Here is a 19,381-nt window from a genome sequence, read left to right on the forward strand (position 1 = left end):
ATCATTATTTTCTTTCATCAATTTCTGAATTTTTTCATCAAAAGTAAACACGTTCACATTGTTATAGGATAATATCTTAAGTTTTGGAATAATCCAAATTTCTGTATACCACCACGATTACTATTTTTTCTAATACGTTGTACGCGCTTGGAGTACGTAAAATACGATGTAATAAAAAAAAAAAATTAATATTGTCTGTTGAACCTTCTACTGTTATATGCCGTGGCGTAAAAATTAAATATTTTTCATCTTAGAAAATTTAAAAATAAATTATTATAAATTTATATAGACAAAATATGGTATATGCATAAAGGTACAACATATTAGAGACCTGCACGGGCCGGGCTTGGGCGGGCCGAATCTGCTATTACTTTGGACCGGGCCGGGCTTGGGGGGGGCCGACACTGTTATTTCTTTGGGCCGGGCCGGGCTTGGGCTGGCCGACACTGATTTCTCTTCACGTCGGGCCGGGCTGGGACCGATCAATTGCAATTCTTTAACAAATTATAGACTTTCTTTAAATGATAATTGGAATAAAGCCAAACGTTGAAGAAGTGTGTCCGTGAAAAATGTTACAAAGAATGCAATAGCTATTTACAGTTTGTGTTGCTTAGCGGCTCCACTTTCACTATAGAGGATTGCAGGCATTATGCGGTAAATTAAGCTCTGACCTTGACCTTCACTGAACTCAAAATATAACAAGAAGGGGTGGGAATGTTTTGCCTGTCGCTAAACAATATTGCCATCTTCACTTTATTCTAAAAATCAATTAAGTTAGATTTTTGTTACATGGTATGGAGTTTTTGTTCTCTCGATGACAGGCAAAGTTCTAAGGAGGCAATGGTACCATTCGGGAGGCAAGCGTCAGGTTGTGAAGCAGAGTTTCGAAAATGTCGCTGAGGGTTAGGTCAAATTTAGTACTAAATTTTGAGAAAGATTGGGGCTCGAGCTAATTTTTTTAAAAAATTATCGGGCCGGGGTCGGGCCAAAAACTTTTAAAATTTATCGGGCCCGGGCCGGGCTTGGGCCAAGAATTTTAAAAATTTATCGGGCCGGGCCGGGTTCGGGCCGAAAATCTCCAAAATTTTTCGGGCCCGGGCTGGGCAGGGTCTAGGTACGTTCGGGCTGGATTGGGTTCGGGCCGAAAAATTCGGCCCGTGCAGGTCTCTACAACATATTATATACTTAAGTAATAATAAATAAGGGATGTTCATTTACTCTAATGTAATGAAGCGTATTCACGATTGAGTATTGAAAAAATTTAACTTCCAGATGGTCGCGAGTTCAGAATGCAGAAAACATTGCAACGAAAAGTAATTAAAAATTGACAAAATTCTATTGTTTTATTTTGAACAGTTCAGTTTTACATACTAATGAATCTATCTTTGTTTCACAGGCTAAATACAAGGAATCCCATATATATCTGGTCAAATACAAACATTGTTTGGCCCGTGCTGTAAACATGGTGAAGTCATACGTAACGCAAATATTGCAAAATGCTACGCAGCAAGTTCTTCCTAAAGGCGATGAGCAGAGTAATAGTGATACAGCATTCACGCTGTTCTACGGGAAGTTTCGTGCCTCAGCGCCGAAAATCAAGTCAATCATGGAGGAGATAGAAGAAAGAGTGGACAGAAGCGAAGAGTAAGTAATATATTGCTAATAAATACCGTTGAATACATAATGAATAGTTCAAATATGACAAGGCTTGCCTTGTATCTTAAAGTACAAGGTAACCAAAAAAGTACGTGACGTTTTTGACGTCCCTTAATCATGCGCTCAGACAGAGGAAACGAAATGATGCACGTGCGTGTCAAGCCATCGAGAGTTAATCTTACCAATCGACCTTCAGTAATGCAGTCACATTGCGCACACACAGCAGTCATAACTCGTCCAGTGTTGAAGAGAAATGGAGGTATCAAAGAAGCTTGTTCCGTGTGTTTGTTGTATGACTTTAAAGTAGACCTGTCAGCTATCGTATCAAGTCGCCGCAAGGTTCCATGTTCCCGCTGAAACATTCAGATAGCAGCTGCATGGGATAGGGAAGTCATACAAATGGATACTCATACATTGTTGGCAGCCAACAAGCAACAACGAGTGACAGCCCATAAATCCTTCCTCACTCGGCTCCTGAACACAACCATTTTTGATCGCTTGCTAACTGGTGACGAAAAGTGGGTCCTCTCTGACACTCCCAAGCATACCAGACATTGGTTGTCACCACGTGATCCTGTTCCTCACACCTCAAAACCATCTCTGCATCCACGAAAGGTTATGCTTTCTGTGTGGTGGAATTATCGGTAAGTGGTGCATTACGTGCTCCTTGCATCTGGTCAGACTATCAACTGCTAACCTCTACTCTCAGCAGTTGCAAAGAGTGCACCGTGGATTGCGGCAGGAGGAGCCGGCATTGTTGAATTGCAAGGGTGTATTGTTCCTGCACGACAATGGCAAGTAACATGTGGCAAAGAAGACGCGGGAGAGACTGTCCCATGCATCATATTTACCGGACCTTGTGCGAACAGATTACCACCTGTTTCATTCCGTCGACATCCATCTGCGTTGGAGATCCTTCACAAATGAGAGAGACTTACCGAACTCACTCACGGACTTCTTTAGGTCCGTGACTGCCGAGTTTTATCATCAGGGTATTGTGCAGGTGCAGGAACGTTGGCAAGAGATGTTGGATGCTGTTGGAGATTACTTCGAAACCTAAAGGTACGTGTCGTCCACTGTATCGCTCTTTGTTTATCACTGCTCTAGAACGGCAAGAAATTTTTTTGATTACGTTTTTTATTGTAGTTGAACTTCAATCAAGTCGTTGATTCTTCTAAATCTTGCTTAACTGAAGACCTATGTGAAAGATTTTACCTGTGAAACCGTTGTAAGAAAAAGGAGTAACAGTATCATGTATACAACACGTAAAGAAGTTTGGTTTGTATAGCGTGATATTTTCTCAATTAATAATGAAACTGAAATTACTAATTTCTGCCACTTCTGGTTTTAGTAGAGAGATCAGAGTGGAGATGGAATATACTCTAGGGATGTATACTTGATAGCAGAAAACAGTTTATCTGTATTTACTACCATTTTTACTCCATAACGACTACCGTCAAAACCGAAAGGATTGGTTTTCTGCCATTTTCGGTTTTTAATAGAGAGATTAAAGTGGAAATGGAATATACTCTTGGAACCCTTAATCGATTGCAGAAAACTGCTTCTAGCTGTCTATTACTGTTTTTCTCTGTAGTGATCAACGTAAAATCCGGAAACGGTTCATTTCTACCACTTCCGGTTTGGATATCACCTACACCAACGAACTCGATTCCTAACGTTTGACTCCCTACACCCTAACCAAATTTGGTGGTGGTTCGTCAAGTAGCTCTTCAGATTCTTTTGTCTCCCGAGTGGACACATGGACAGGCTAAATATAATATAAACAACTTTACTCCTTAAAAGTGTAATGAACTAGGCTTTTTGGATAAAGTGTGATACAGTTTATAGGTTTATTTTAATTTGTTACCCTTCCTCTGAGTAAAATTGAAGTAAATTCCATAACTGTATTTCACTTTTCTGCCAGTTGTAGGAGTACTCAATTAACGCTCACGAGGGGAAGAGCAGTTTTTTTTACTGTGTTTCTAGTTCTAGATCTTGACATTTTGGGCCTCTTCCTTTTGCAAGCCAATACAAAGTGCTTCCGTCATCATTTTAATCATTTTTGGTATCCTTACAGCGCTTGCCCGCCCCTCTCTTGGCTCGCCATTTATTTACTCTTCCCATTTCAGTGATATTTACTACTTCTTTCGTGCTTACACAAACCGCTTCGTAGTTTGCAATTTCTGAAGAGACTTTAAAATCTCACGTGCCAATATCTATCTCCACTTTATAGAATGGTATAACATCAGTTTGGTTTTTCAAATTGCTGTTCGTTACCACCAGGGTATATTGTTGAAAACGGTTTGTAGTTGTAACATGACTTATGATATTACTAGGTGGTCAATCTAATTAAGTTATTTCCAAGATGATGTCGGACTTAAAAAATTACCCAGAGCATTTATAATTTTATACTTGTTTTACAGATACCAGCAACTGTTGACGGAGTGCCATCAATGCTACTTCAGCCAACGGGAATTGCTTCTGAGCTCGAATGTCTCTTCTGCTGTTATGGAACTGGCCAAAACACACCAACGTGATCACTGTGCGCTTATTAGAAGTAGCTGTGCGTTTCTAGTGCATGTATGTGAAGATGAGCATCAGCTGTTTTATCAGTTTTTTAATAAGCCCTCTCCATTGTTACTGTAAGTGAGAGTGCTTTGGCTTCTTAATAAGTAATAAGAGTACATTGTAATGTAAACCGCTTGAAAAGCAATTTTATCAGTGAACTCACATTTGCTTCTCCAAATTATTAGAAATTGTTTTGAGAAAATTATATGAAACGTCTTAAGTTTTGCTGTTAGCTTCAGAATTGTCAAGACTAAGAGTAAAGTCCGTTACATAGTCAAGCAGAGCTCCGCGCTACGCTACGCATGTGTGCTTACACAGTCATCCGTAGCTACGCGCTACGCGTCACGTGATTATATACAGGTTTCTTCTCAGTTAGTGTTGCGAGTCAACATGAATAAGATCGAAACGACAATAGTGGCATCTTAATATCTCTGTAAGAAGAGAAAACGAATACAGAAAAATAAATGTCTCAAGATTCATCCCTTAGTTTCTCAAAAAAAAAGTCTGAAGGGAGCTTTTTGTTTGTGTATATAAATTTGCGAGAAGACGAGAAGAAATACTTCAATTATTTCCGTACGTCAATTAAGTCGTTCGAAGACCTAATTCAAAAAATTCCATCGAAATTATAAAAATGTAATTTAAATAGGATCCATATGCACGCTCTTAAAATACAGAACTTTCCTTTAAAAATTGTCATGATACTGTTTTTTAACAATTGAAAATAAGGAATGTTTGTACATTTGGTTAGAACTTCACACCCAATCACTTTTCATCCAATCAACTATTTAATAATAGAGATAAATTATCTCGTTCTATGCCTGTTCACGAATGTCACCCTTTTTGTGTTCCTCACAAGAGGAATCCAATTAACATGGTATTAATTTAACCTCCGTGATAATTGGAATTGAAACTGAAATTTGAAATTTATTGAAAGAAAGACGAAAGATTACAATAGTCACGTAATATTAACAGTGGTACATTAGAGGCACCACATGTACAGTTCCAATTAAGCAAAGACATTAATTGGAAGTTTCAATTAAACGAAGATATTATACCTGTAGCTAAATTAAAAATAGCAGTATAAAAATATGAAAATAGTATTATAGAACAGTATAAAATATTATTTAACAACTCACTATCAAAAATAAGAAGAGAAATCTGAATCAATTTTCATTTTGCTTTAGCTGCTGTACGTATCTTTTTAGATTTCAAAGAGAAGTGGCTGCTCCGCGCGCGGAGTTCCGCTTGACTATGTAAACACCCATTTGCTCAATGACCCTTTCCTCCGCGCTAGGGCCACGCGGAGGCCTTCACGTGACTATGTATGCATCCATAAGAACCAATGTAACAATCTTGCCACGCGGCACACCGTACGCGGAGCTCCGTTTGACAATGTAACGGGGCTAAGGAACGGTATTTAGTACGGATAGGGTGTATGGAAATTAAATGTTTACATTCATAAATAAAACATCCAGCTGTTTAACATAATACACATCTTGGAGTAGTAAGCTATTCTTATTTCAGTGTAAACAACTAATGCTCATCTTTAACCTGTATACACCCTACCCTTACTAAATACCGTTCCGTACTACATACCGTGTCTTGACAATGCTGACAGCTAAAATTCGACATTTAATGTGATTTGTTAAGCAATTTATAATAATTTGGAGAAGCAAATGTAAATGAATACCTTTGAGTTATTGCTAAGAAGATAGTTTTAAGTTTTGTACAATCCTGGGCTTTTAAAATAAGTTGAAATGTCATGCACTGTCTTAAGGAGAGATACAAAAAAAGCCTTGCTTTAGGAGAAGGGGAAATGAAGGAATTTTCATCCTAATAGATTGTTTTTATGGAAAAATAACAGAAAATGTTTGCTTGTTTCTTTTTTATAATTTTATTTAAAAACTACCAACTTTTTTGCCTGTGATCATCATCACCATAAGAATATCTGTCATTATTATCAGGTTACTTGCCACAACTGAGAAAAAGAGACTTTCCGTATGACTCCTAGGTCGTATCTTTTTTTTTTTCTTTCTTTCCAAATTGGCATTGGTTGGTTGCAATGCATTTGTGTCATTTGGGTAACGTAACTACTACTTGATCAATACCTAAAAGTTAATACATCATGTAATTTGTTTTTCATGGTTTCCTAAATGAAAACTTACAGGCAAGAAAAGCAATAACAAATTTAAACAAAGGAACAGACATAAAAGCACGAAGGATACTTTTTTTTTTTTTTTTTTTTATCTTTTTGTAAAACATTCTTATGTTCGTACTTTATATGTAGAAACGAAACTTTTTCGTTAATGCTATATGTGCGAAACGTTAAAAAAAAATGCGTATACGTTTCAGGAAACCTCACTTTTCGTTTCAGAGCCAGAAATCATGTTTATATTATTGCGAATTTTTGCGAAATTCGGCATTACTTGCAATAAATGCGAATGAAAACGAAAAAGTGGAATTCTTGTTAATTATTGCTAATAATAACTAAAAAGAGCATTTTCAATATTATTTAACTTAAAACCGTTGGATTTACGAAAAAGCTCTGCGAGTTATTTGATCCAGAATATGTTTCACTTCATAAAGATGTAGATATCAACAAAACTGAACTGTTGTTTAAATTCTTGACAGTGTTTTGTGGTGAAACACAGGCTATGATCTGATAGTTGCTTACCGTGAATTTAAAAGTAAGGTTATTGAAATTCTGAATAGTGATGATAAGGAAGTTGACATTGTATCATTGTTAAACAGTTTAAAAGTTAAACCACAGGTCTTTTGCTGTCAGCTCGTTACGTTCAATATGGTTGCCAGTCTAGAGTGTTCATGCCGAGAGATTCTTTTCCAAGTATAATAGGTTTGTTACTGACAGGAGAACAAACTTATAAGAAGAATTGGTAACGCCTTGCTGCATGTTTTAACTATGGATGACGTTCGATATTTCAGTGAATACATTAGTTAGAATGTGCATCTAATCAAGGTATATTCAGATTTTTGTATTAGATATACACCTTACTATGAAATATATACTATTTACAAGTTCCATAACTTAAAAGAGCTACATTTAAAAAATAAATGCGAAAATTAAGATAATTAATGCTACAAAATATCAAAATTGTTGCGAAAAAGTTTTTCTCTAATTATATATTATATAATTCGAGCGGAGGCTCACTGTGACTCAGTTGTAGAGCGTTCATTTCAAGTGCAAGGAGTCCCTAGTTCTATCTCAGACCATAGGAGTTTGTGGAGAACAACATTATAGGGTGCTCCCATATCCTCCTATATTCTCGTTCCACAATTTTTCGTACTCGTTCATTTTCATTGATCATCTTTCTCCTTTAACCTAAATGACATACCCTTCGGACGTTAAATTCAGGTTTTTTTTTTTTTTTTTTTTTAAAGTTCGAGTACACTTCTCTACGAGCTTTAAATACTTTATTTGGATAGTCCAATATGAGCTTATTTGGTAAATTTAAGAAATTTTTGGTATTTTAGACTTTTTGTGGTACAGTCGTTAACAAAAGATCATGGACTTATTTAAGACAGTTTTCTGTAATGTACATATATCTCACTATGCCACAAAAATGTCCTCACAGTGACTTAATTCATTCCGAAGTTACTGGAAAAAATATACAATTTTGCCGCTGATTGTATATCACACAGAATATCCTCTTAAAGTTAATCCTTTGATAGTTATTTCCTCATTTTCCGTGGTCGAATCGTATTTGACGATCATATCATGCCATTGGGCGAAACTCAAAATTTGGGATGGCGTTTTTCGAAAAAAAAAGTTTTTTTTCGATTTTTGAAAATTTTATTTTTTTCTAGAATTTTTTCTCGAAAATTTTTCGTTTTTGAAAATTTTTTCGTTTTTCGAGAAACTTTTCGTTTTCGAAAAAGTATTTTTCGAAAAAATGTGGCCATCCCTACTCAAAATATCTAATCTACCTCGTAGTGAAGTGTCTGCAACTTCATCATGGGAGATCTGGGTTCGATTTGCGGCTTTAGTTCACCTGGTGTATCAGTTAACAGCCAGAGTAAGGAAATTAATTTCTCCCTTTCGTGGCTACATCTTGGCTTGTATCTGTTCCAGTATTTTCGTTACTGGTGTTGCCATGTTACCACACATGGAGATAAAAAAAAAAAAAAAAAAAAAAAAAACTTTCTTCTTGAAAACCATACGGAAATCTTTAGAACGTCAGATTAAATCTGCACTTGTCATAACACAACATGATGGCAACATTAACATGCTTTTACCACTGTTAACATGACTAATTTGATGGATCCCTGCTCCTTCACATCGTTTGTGATGAGAATGTGAGGAGGGACAACGTGAATTACAAAAAAAGAACGCATATTCCAATCGTGGGTACTTAGATGTTAGTCTCAAGAGACAGTGAGTCAGTGGTGAAATGTGAAGCGTTTCTTGTTCAATGTCATGATATGTGAATTTGTTGTAGACCACATCTTGTCCAGGAGGTTTCGTGTAGTTTTCCTGTTTTATCCTATTTATTTCATTTAGTGTTCCATGTGTAGTCGTTCGCATTTACCACCCATCTTTAGCCCACAAAGTATAATCATCAGACCATAAACTAATTATTTATATTCATTTCGAATGTCTTCATAAGTATTTATCACTGCTTACGATATCATACTTTTATAAACCTAGGCAGTTCATACAAATGGCATTTCTGTCAGTATACAGGTACAGTTATATGATATGTACCCTGTAGGATTTATCAGTGTTGCTATTTCTTGCAGAATCTTCATATTTCCATTTCACTCCGAATTTCACTAGCTATAAATAAAAGTATAGAAAATTACTATACAGGCCTAATTAGTAAATAATTAAAAAAAAAAAAACTCATTAACCCTTTTTGAATTTCCACTTTTTGAGGTAAATTTTAGACGTTCACTCAAACAGCTACTGCTTCCTTACTATTTATCGTAGGGTCGTGGTTCATACCTCGTTTTATTCAGGATGGAGCATACTTTTCAACGGTACCACTCACTTGTCTATATTATACACCAGAAACTGGAAATTTGGGGATAACCAGGAGATTTTTTTAAAAAATCTCGAAATTTTTGCGCCCCTCAGGCCCGGGCCTGGGTTCAAGTAGGGATCTGAATTTATTTAAAAAAAAAAAAAAATCATTGTTATGTACACAATTTCAATCTTGAATCTTGAAAACTGAGGTCGGGAGAAATCTTTGAAAGTCTGAAAATGACCCATTTTTTCATTTATATATATATATATATATAAAATTTACTACGTCATTGCTATGATCTAGTCATAGTTCAAACGTCATTTTCTTCCATATAACGAGCCTTTTCCAACTGTAACACTTACATGTCCGTATCATACAACTGAACCGGAAAATTCGGGAAAAACCCGGATTTTTAAAAAAGATCTCGCCAAAACACTTTGCCCTCTGGCCCGGGCCTGAGTTGACGTAGTGATCTGAATTTTTAAAAAACAAACAAAAAAAAAAAATATATGTACATAATACGTGTACAAAATTTCAATGTTGTATCTAGAAAACAAAGGGCAGAAATATATAATAAAAATTTACTGCGTCATTGCTATTTGGCCTAGAATCATAGTTCAAACGTCATTTTCTTCAGTATAACGAGCCCTTTCCAACGGCGCCATTCACATGTCCGTATCATACAACTGAACCAGAAAATTCGAAAGAAACTATAATTTTTTCTGAAGAAAAAAAAAACCCTTGGAACATTTGCGCTCTTCGGGCCCGGCCCCGGTTTCACGTAGGGATCCCAAAAATTTTTGAGAAACAGCCAAAGGTACACACAATCCGTATGCAAAGTTTGTCTGATATCCTGAAAACTAAAGCGTGAAAATTTTTTGAAATATGCCTTATGAAAAAATAAAGTCAGGCCTCTCCGCTCCCATTTGGAGCCAGCAAGTTGACCATCCGGTTCCAAAACGCATTTGGGATGTTCTTTGGTCCATTGTTGACTTGACCAATTAAAAAAAAAAAAGGCTTAAATACTTACTATAGAATCTTAAATAAGCGGTCAAAGGCTATACTTTACGCCATGGTAACAAAAGTTGTCAAAAATCCTAAAAGGGTTAATATAAATCTCTTACACTCGAACAACTCTTCTTTTGAGTGATCTGCTACTGCAATAGTTTCCAGACTTTTTCTTTGACAGATGACACACTTTACTGAAACCCCACGAGTTCGCTACCCACTTGTTTAATTTTATTATTATTATTAATAATAATAATAATAATAATAATATAGACTATAATAGTCTAAGCATATACGTTTTCATAAAGGTAATGATTTTGTGTAGTATTGAGCACTGTTACTGCCACTGGAGGCGTTGACTAGTACAATCTGTCTCAAAAATTCTTTTAGATAATTGTTAAACTCGGTCTTTAAATTCTAAAATTTCATGACACACCGCTTGGGAACCAACGCACTACTGCAAATACTTTGCACTATGACTTCTTCTATAACGACGTATGTAATGTAGAACTAGTTTTGTAGGATTGTATTTACCATTGTAAAACACTTACAGAGTTACTGTTACGATAAGAAAATTGTAAGATAGACTTTTTCAACTTTGTTCGCTTCAAATGCCTATTAAATAATAGCTACATACCGTTTGTTTACTTTAAAGTCATTAACCTTCCAATACCAGTAATTTGCACTGCCATAAACCACTGAGAAAACTTGAGATCAACTGTTTTTCGAGTACAAGGGATTTGCATTAATAAGAATCTAAAACTTTTTTTTTTTTTCAATTGGCCACACGAAAAAATTGCAAAAATGAATTTTTTTTTTTTTTTTTAAAGCTTTCATTTGAGTTTTCCAGAACTACTGACGAAGGTAACAGAAATAGTTGAAATAGTTTATTGCGTTTGGACGCAGTAAGTTGTTATATAAATATGGATCAAATCATATCGTTTAAAAAACATTGTGTTACTTGAGCATTAACTTAAAAGTAATTAATCCTATATTTTCCATTGTCTTTTTACACATAATTAAAAGTAAGTTTTATTTGGAAAGTAGCTAGATGTTTTTACAGGCATTACTTTCAATTGCATGCAAATTGATGATTCATTACCTGCTTAGGTGCAATAATGTGACACTATGGAGTCTTACGTGTATGACTATTGGTTTCAGAGGGTTTTTGGAAGGTTTGTGTACTACCTTGTATGACGTGTTGCGGCCCTTTATCATTCACATAAACCATCTGGAAACTTTGGCAGAATTATGTAGCATTTTACGACTAGAGATGCTAGAAGAACATGTACATAATAATCGTAAGTAATTTCCAATAATAATCTTAGCAATAATTTATTGTAACTGTTAAAATTTCGACTTCTTCTTTCTGTTACTTTCTTTTCATTTCGTTATCATTAAAGTTACTATAGCTACTGGAATATTAACAGATCATCGATCAACATAGAGACAATCGGTTTCAAAGAAATTGGTCAGATTTCAAATAATTGTATTTAATAATGAAAATATGATTTAATTACAAAACAATTTACGTACTACTCCGTCATTCACGTTTAAATAAATCATGGGGAAAGTCTTCTTACATACATGTGTAGTAATCTTGACAATCAGTCTCTAGTATATTTGATCGCAATGAGACTCCTAGCTTAGCATGTTATTTACATAATCATGATTAAAGGGTGTTAGTGTTTGTTAGATGGTAATAGTTTGCTGATATGTTATTGCTTAACACCCTTTCCCGTTTTAAGTTAAACCAAACTAATGAATTTACTCAGTTCTTTACGTCCGATAGTTTGAAGTTTTTTCTGAATGAAAATGACAAGAGTATTACCTTGAACGAGTATCATAAATAGCGCTTTTATGCGGTATGATTACATTATATAGCGATACCTCATTTGCTATCCTTTAATCATGTCTCACGTTTGGATTGGCTATATGTAAGGTATTCAATATTTGTTCTGTTAATAATTAGGCAGGTTTCTTGTCTCTTTCTCATATATATATATATATATATATATATATATATATATATATATATATATATATATATATATATATATATATATGTATATATGTATATACGTTTGTGCGTCACATCATCATTAGGTTAGGTAGAGTTCATTTATAATTTTGTTGTTTATATGTCTCTTTTGTTCTTGTTTAATAATCAGCAAAGATGGATCAAGGATCAATAATAACAAAGAAGCTTAAAATAGTAGCTCCCATTGATGGAGAGGTGATATCTCTCATAAATGTGATGCATTTATGTTGTTATTATTTAAAATGATAAATGTTACAATCACCCTTTTAAGAACGAGAAAAATAATAAAGTGCTAAAATAAAGTAAATAATCGGGAGAGCTGATTGAGGGTGGGCATTAAATGAAATGTAGAAATACGAGGACTTAACATTAGAGCCCAACTTCCAAACTATAAAAAATTAATATCTTTAAAAAAAAAAAAAAAAAAAACTGAAATATGATTTATGACTATTAAGAAAGCTTAAAAAATAATAAATTGAACTCTGATGCTAATTTATTGAAAATATTGTTATTATATAAAGTTTCTTAGAAATTTTCAACATTTGTCAGAATACTTTTATTATTTTCTTGTTTGTTGTGTTTAACACAAAACTACGAATTGTTCACGATAATTATTAATCTCTTGGGATACATTATCTTCATAGTTACTGCTCTTGTTAATCAAATATAGTACCTGAAATTAATAAACAGTTTATCGATTACAAAAACTTATTTGCCATAATTAATAAATTTAATAACTAAGCTAAGATAAATCCATCAAATAAAATAGGAAGTTTTTGTCTCATGCTGATATGTGTTAAATAAACAGAAGTTTCGTGATTAAAGTGGCACCACTACAAGTTTTTTTTTTTTTTTTTTTTTTTTATGCTTATAATTTAAATTAAATTAAAAATAGTCATATCGTATAGATATCGGAGCACCCTCGTGGCTAAGTGGTTACTGTACGCACCTTTGGCGTGAAAGACCCCGGGTTCGATTCCCGGCAGGAGCTCATATTGTTCGGATTCTACGTTGAGCTGTAGGTCCACGTCCAATATATCCTCACTGCTGAACGGGACGCTAAACTAAAAATCAAATCACTCACTCACTCACTCACTCTATGGCCTATGGAACCCGGAGGTTCAGTGCCGCGTTCACAAAAGCTCTCCACTGACTTCTATCCTTAGTTAATTGCATCCAGTTTCTACTTTGTATTCCTATCTCTGCGAGATCCATCTTAATATTAACCTCCCATCTGCGCCTAGGTCTTCCTAATGGTCGTTTTCCTATGGGTCTACCAGTCAAGACTGAAAGCGTTTCTACTTTCTTCCATTCTAGCTACATGACCTGCCCACCTAAGCCTCCTAGACTTGACGATCCTAACAATGTTGGGTAAACCGTATAAACTATGTAGTTCCTCGTTATGAAGCTTCCGCCATTCCCCATTCTCGTTCCTCTTGGGTCCGAATATTCTTCTCAGGATCCTGTTCTCAAATACTTTCAGTCTATGTTCTTCCCTCAGAGTAAGCGACCATGTTTCGCAACCATACAGAACAACAGGCATGATTATCGTTTTATATATTTTAAGCTTCAGATTCCTCGACAGAATTCGCGACGACAAGAGATTTTGAACCGAATAGTAACACGAATTCCCTGCTTTTAGTCGACATTTAATTTCTTCTTGAATGTGATTTTCTTCTGTTAATATTGATCCTAAATATTTGAAAGTATCCACTTTATCAAAAGTATTATTTAATATTTTAACGCCTCCACAATTTGCAGTATTACGGTCCCGACGCACTTCCATGTATTTAGTTTTCTCTACATTTACTTCTAAACCCATGTCCCTGCACGCGTTTAATAAGATCTCTGCATTTATTTCTACTGTTCTATCATCCCCTACTAAATTTATATCATCAGCATATGCCATAACCTGGTGAATGCCGTTGAACTCTAGGCCCTTGTTGCTATCTTTGATTTTCCTTATGGCGTATTCCAGCACAAAGTTAAATAATAATGGCGACAACGCAATCAAATCAAATAAAATAAAATAGATATCAGGTAAAAATTTCGTTGCGCATAGTTTTCCTTTTGGTGTAATTTTTTCTCTTTCCTTTATATATATATATATATATATATATATATAGGTGTTAATGAACTATTCCGACAAACTGTAAGAGGTGATTTCTCACATCAAAATAAGACAAAAAGTTCATATGGACCTATGGCGAAAAGTGCATAGTTTCAGAACTAGGGCTGTCCAAAATCGTGAAAAAGCCAAATTTCAACTGCCCTATTTCGAATTTCAGAAACTTTGAATGGTGGTCTTTAACAGCGTAAAGAAAGCCACGCATACACAATCCAAACGTGCCTATTTCGTCAATTTTCAGTAGGTATACAGGGTGTAATTCTCAGATATGTTCTCAATAGAGTTTTCAGATATACCCTGATTTCAAGGAGAGTCCAAAGTAGGCAGAAGGTAAGCCTTGACGACAATGGATATCAAATGCTTCAGAGGAAAGTCGGAAGTATTAGGAACCGGCAGCTCTTTTTTCTTTTTTTTTTTTTTTTTTTTTTTTTTCAAAATAATGTGTGATGCATTGTATTTCGTCACGGTATATTTTATGCTTTCTTCACTTATAAGCTTGAAAGAAAACATTGCAGCATGCGTTTTCCCGAGTACGAGAAACCGTGCTGCTGACGATCCTTAACACTTCCGACATCGCGCCAAAGGATTCCGTGTTCACTGCTGTCAAGGCTTATCGTTTGTCTACTTTGGACCAATCATAAAGTCAGAGTATATCTCAAAATTCGGTTGATGGCATGTCTGGAAATTTCACCCTGTATGAAATACTCTGTACACTCACTGAAAATTAATGAAATATTTATTTTTGGATTGTGTATGCATGACTTCCTTTATGCTGATAAAGATCACCATCCACAGTTTCTGGAATTCGAAATAGGGCCTGTTGAAATTTGGCGTTTTCACGATTTTGGACAGCCCTAGTTCTGAAACTATGCACTTTTCGCCATGAGGAATCACCTCTTACAGTTTGTTGGTATAGTTCATTAACACCATATATATATATATATATATATATATATATATATATATTATAGATACCCCTCATTTTAGATTTGATCTTAAATCTTGAGTATGATTTTTTTTTCTGTGATCGATTAATGTAAAATAAGTGGTAATGTGAAGATATCAGCTCAGCTAATGTGAAGATATAAGCTCAGCTTAAAAAGATGACTTTCGAAAGCCAGAATTATTTTATATTCTGATAGCACGAAAACACACCGGTATACAAGAAGTGGAGTGTTATACAAAAGTGTTTCACCGAAGTGCAAATGAATGGTGTAAACCAGAATAATAACATTTTTAAGAGTCGCCATATTTTTTACAAAAAAATTGCTACCCCTTACCCGTAGGATTTATTTAGTTAGTTTTAATTTACTAAATTTATTAGTTCCTGTTTACACAGGTACAAGTACACGTACACGTGGTCCTAATGCAACTATTAAAAATGCTATGGTCCAGTGAGCAAAACTATTTGAACGCCCTTTGTATATGAAATTACATATTACGTTTATGATTGTACCCAAACTTGAGTTGGAATGTCTACTGCTTTTGGTTTGCAACTGAGAATGAATAATTGAATATCTTAATTGTCATAGTTCATATCTTATTGTTTATTCGTTATTTTTAATAGCTGCTCCATTGGAGGCGTTTGGTCGTGTTGCGTGGCAGTTGCTTCAAGATGTCCAAGAGAGACTAGTCTTCAGAGCACATCTATATCTTCAGTCGGATATTCTGAACTATCGTCCAGCACCTGGAGACCTCGCTTATCCGGAAAAGCTTCAGATGATGGAGGTATTTTATTGTGTATATTTTTTAAATAAATAGTGTATGCAAGGTCTGTTTGAAATAACCTAACCATGGTTCTACACTCACCTGGTGTTTTCATCCTAACCCCTTTAAACTTAGTTCCGTACTGCTTTCCCCCATCGAGTTTAGTGGTCTTTCCACTGTTCAGAACAGGCTTCGAACCCGTTGTCGGGAAGTGCTGCTAGAGCAGCGGTTACATTGCGCTAGATGTCTTCTCTAGTGTATTTTCCGTTGCTTTTTGTTTCTCGGGAACAGTCAAACGTCTAACAGGGCTACATCCGCAGAGTAAGAAGGTTGAAGAACAATCACAATGTTGTGCTATGCCTAGAAAGACAATCACGTGACTAGGGCATTCTGAGCTCCACAAATCTGGTCATTTCGGATGAAGAAAGCCATGTAGAGACAGAAAATGTCCAAAAGAGTAATTCTTTGTAACCGTACTCATGATGCACAATGGCACTGCAATCAAAGAGCACGATCAACATTAATTTGATTGTGCCACGCACCTGGCGAGTCTTGTGGAGGCTTGACGACCTTGGATGCTTCCACTGAGTGGGTTGTGCCCTTTGATTTTGGGGATTGTATCCATACACCCATTTTTTCATTCTCTTAAAAGAGTCGTACCGAGACTCTCAACAATATCCAGCATAATCACTCCTCCACAGCAACAGATGGAAGTGAAAGTAATGCCATTTCCAGACTAAACACATCGTAGACCTAGCACGACGCATAGTGTCCCATATCTGCTCTAAGTAGTTTTCCAGAAAACAAAGGTCAGATGGTTTTCAGACAGGTCTTCTATATTATAGTATTTGGGAATAACCATCCTTATCATCCGAGATTTTGCCATTACTGGTAGGTCACTTGCCGCAAACTGAGAAGAATAATGCATCACAGTCTTCAGTGAACCTCTTCATCCTCATATAACAATTTTCTGTTTCAATACAGTCTCATCAGCTGTAGCCTTTCGCCCTTCCCTGTTTTTCCACCGCTTTTCTATTGTTCCTCGTGATACAATTCCTTTTCAGCCTGTCCCAACCAGTTTCTCTTTCTCCTTTTTAATTACATCTAAAATTGTTCTTTTATTCCTTTTATTCCTTACTATTCGTGTCCTGCCCAACTCAGCTGATTGTACAAAGTCTCTTTCACGTCCACATTTCAAAAACCTCTATTGTTTTGTCATCGTTTTTGGGTAGTCTTCATATTCCGTATATTAATACGATAGTCTAAGCACTTATCAAACTAAATACAACACACTGAGCAAGGCTTTGTGATAATATATAAAAACACAAACATGTTTATCACATAACCTTGCTCAGTGTTGTGTTTAGTTTGACAATATGCAAACAAGACATGATAGAATAGTTGAAACACTTATGTCCTTTTCTTCATACTATTCGAAGATTTGTAAAATACTGTTCTTCTTAGACCTTCTTTCCTATCCTAGGGCCGCGGTGGCTCAGTGGTAGAGCGTTCATCTCTGGTGCTTGGGGTCCCGGGTTTGATCCCAGCCTCCGCCGAGTGAACCTTGTGGTGGGCAAACACCGTGTGCGTGGGTTTCCTCGGGGTTCTCCCGTTTCCTCCCACTTTCTTTATTCCACCATTTCATTCATTACTCATCATCACCATCTCCTTTAGCCTAACCAGCATGACCGTGGGACGTAAAACTCAAAGATTTCATTTCATTTCTTCTTTCCTATCGTTGCTTTCATTTTTTCGTCTTTACTAATAGTACTATCCAGGTACACAAAAATAGTAATCTATTCTTATTTCTTCCCTCCTAATTCTGCATTTGTTACAGATCGCTTCAGTCCAATAAATATTGGTTTTGTGTTTGTAATGTGTGTTTTTCTTTCTTTTTTTTTTTTAATCATATTCTTTACAGCCTTTTCTTGAGTCTTCCAACACCTTGTAAATTTTCTTTGTTAATTCCGCAACATGGCAATAGTATGATCTGCAAACTGTATACACCTAACCCATCTACCTCCAGCCGAATTCTTTATGCGAATGCAAATTTCGACTAACTATTCTAGATAGGTATTTAAATAGCGTTGATGAGAGGCTACACTTCCCTTCCAATTGCACTCTCGTCTGTCTTTTCTTCCGCTATCCTTAAAATTATTGGTTCATGTACATGTTTATATGTAAAATGGTTCATACATAGTAATAGTATACAGACACTGACGACAACAGAGAGAGACAAGGGGGCGAGTGCCTCCCTGGTAACTACTCCTAAGTCAATAGATCAGTATAATATAATAGGTCAAGTAATATAAAAGTAACCATTTCTGTATACAAGAAAATAGCTGCCTTCCAAACTTTCTCTGCCCTCCGCTTACCCTACCTCCCTCCAAAACAAATAAATAAAATAAAATAAAAATAAAAATGGCGCTGTTACTGTACACAGGATGTTCGAGGCCAACAATAGCAGTTTTGACAAATGATTTCTCATGCGAAATAAATTAAAAAGCTCACAATGCGTCATTTGGGAATAATAGATCTCTGAATTCTAAATGTTTTAATATATATATATATTTTTTAATCTATTGGAAACTGTTACCCTTATTTGTTTTTCGTTATTTGAAAATTGTAGAAAAGAAGCTAACGATCTACGTTGACCTCCTCTTAATTTGACTCATTGTTTTAATTTTTTTTTTCACATATTTGTGAAATCAATCAATCAGGTTGAACCATTTACTGTTATTATCCATAAGTTCATCCTGTCTAGTTTAAATTGGTGGCTCAGTGGTATAACTCTAACGTCTGGTGCGAGAAGGTCCATGGTTCGATTGTGTCCGTGAGTTTTCTCGGGGATCTTCCGTTTTCTCTTAAATTCTTATTACACGAGTTCTTTCATTGTCACATTTTGCCTCATTTCATTTATTACCTTCCGTTAATCATCCGCCACTGTTAGTGTAAAGATATAACCGTGAAAAGTAAAACTAAACATTTTATTTCATTTAATTTTTCTAGAATGAACGGTGTGAGACTGTCCAAAGACAACAGTGTACTGGGTATTGAATCTGCACTGTAAACCGGAGATTCTAGTTCTATTTCCGGTTTAGTTGAACCTTCTTTTTCCGTCATACAATTATTGAATTTTCGAGTTTTCGTTGACTTTTTCAAGATGTGACACATTGAACATATTACTGATAAAAATTGCATAACAGTGTATTGAGACAAGATAATTTCACATTTCGTAAGACTTCTACACAATATTACTATATGTATAGATACTTGAGCTACAAATGT

The 19,381-nt window shown here is 35.4% G+C and overlaps 1 protein-coding gene across 3 annotated transcripts in view; it reads left to right on the forward strand.

The window, feature by feature from the left end:
* The window catches only part of Cog3 (conserved oligomeric Golgi complex subunit 3), an 81,665-nt gene that overhangs the window by 30,133 nt on the left and 32,151 nt on the right, over window positions 1-19,381 (forward strand). For 2 of the 3 annotated variants that reach the window (XR_014131233.1, XM_081755871.1), the window contains exons 6-9: window positions 1,397-1,644; window positions 4,080-4,298; window positions 11,328-11,518; window positions 15,954-16,114. Coding sequence is in view for 2 of the 3 variants with exons in the window: in XM_081755871.1 (XP_081611997.1) it covers window positions 1,397-1,644; window positions 4,080-4,298; window positions 11,328-11,518; window positions 15,954-16,114 (819 nt within the window). In the remaining variant the exon portion in view is untranslated. The remainder of the gene's footprint in view (window positions 1-1,396; window positions 1,645-4,079; window positions 4,299-11,327; window positions 11,519-15,953; window positions 16,115-19,381) is intronic. The other variant, XM_081755872.1, reaches the window with a different exon arrangement.

Source organism: Thermobia domestica, chromosome 4 (genome assembly GCF_964235325.1).
Source record: "Thermobia domestica chromosome 4, izTheDome1.hap1.1, whole genome shotgun sequence".
Lineage (NCBI taxonomy): Eukaryota > Metazoa > Arthropoda > Insecta > Zygentoma > Lepismatidae > Thermobia > Thermobia domestica.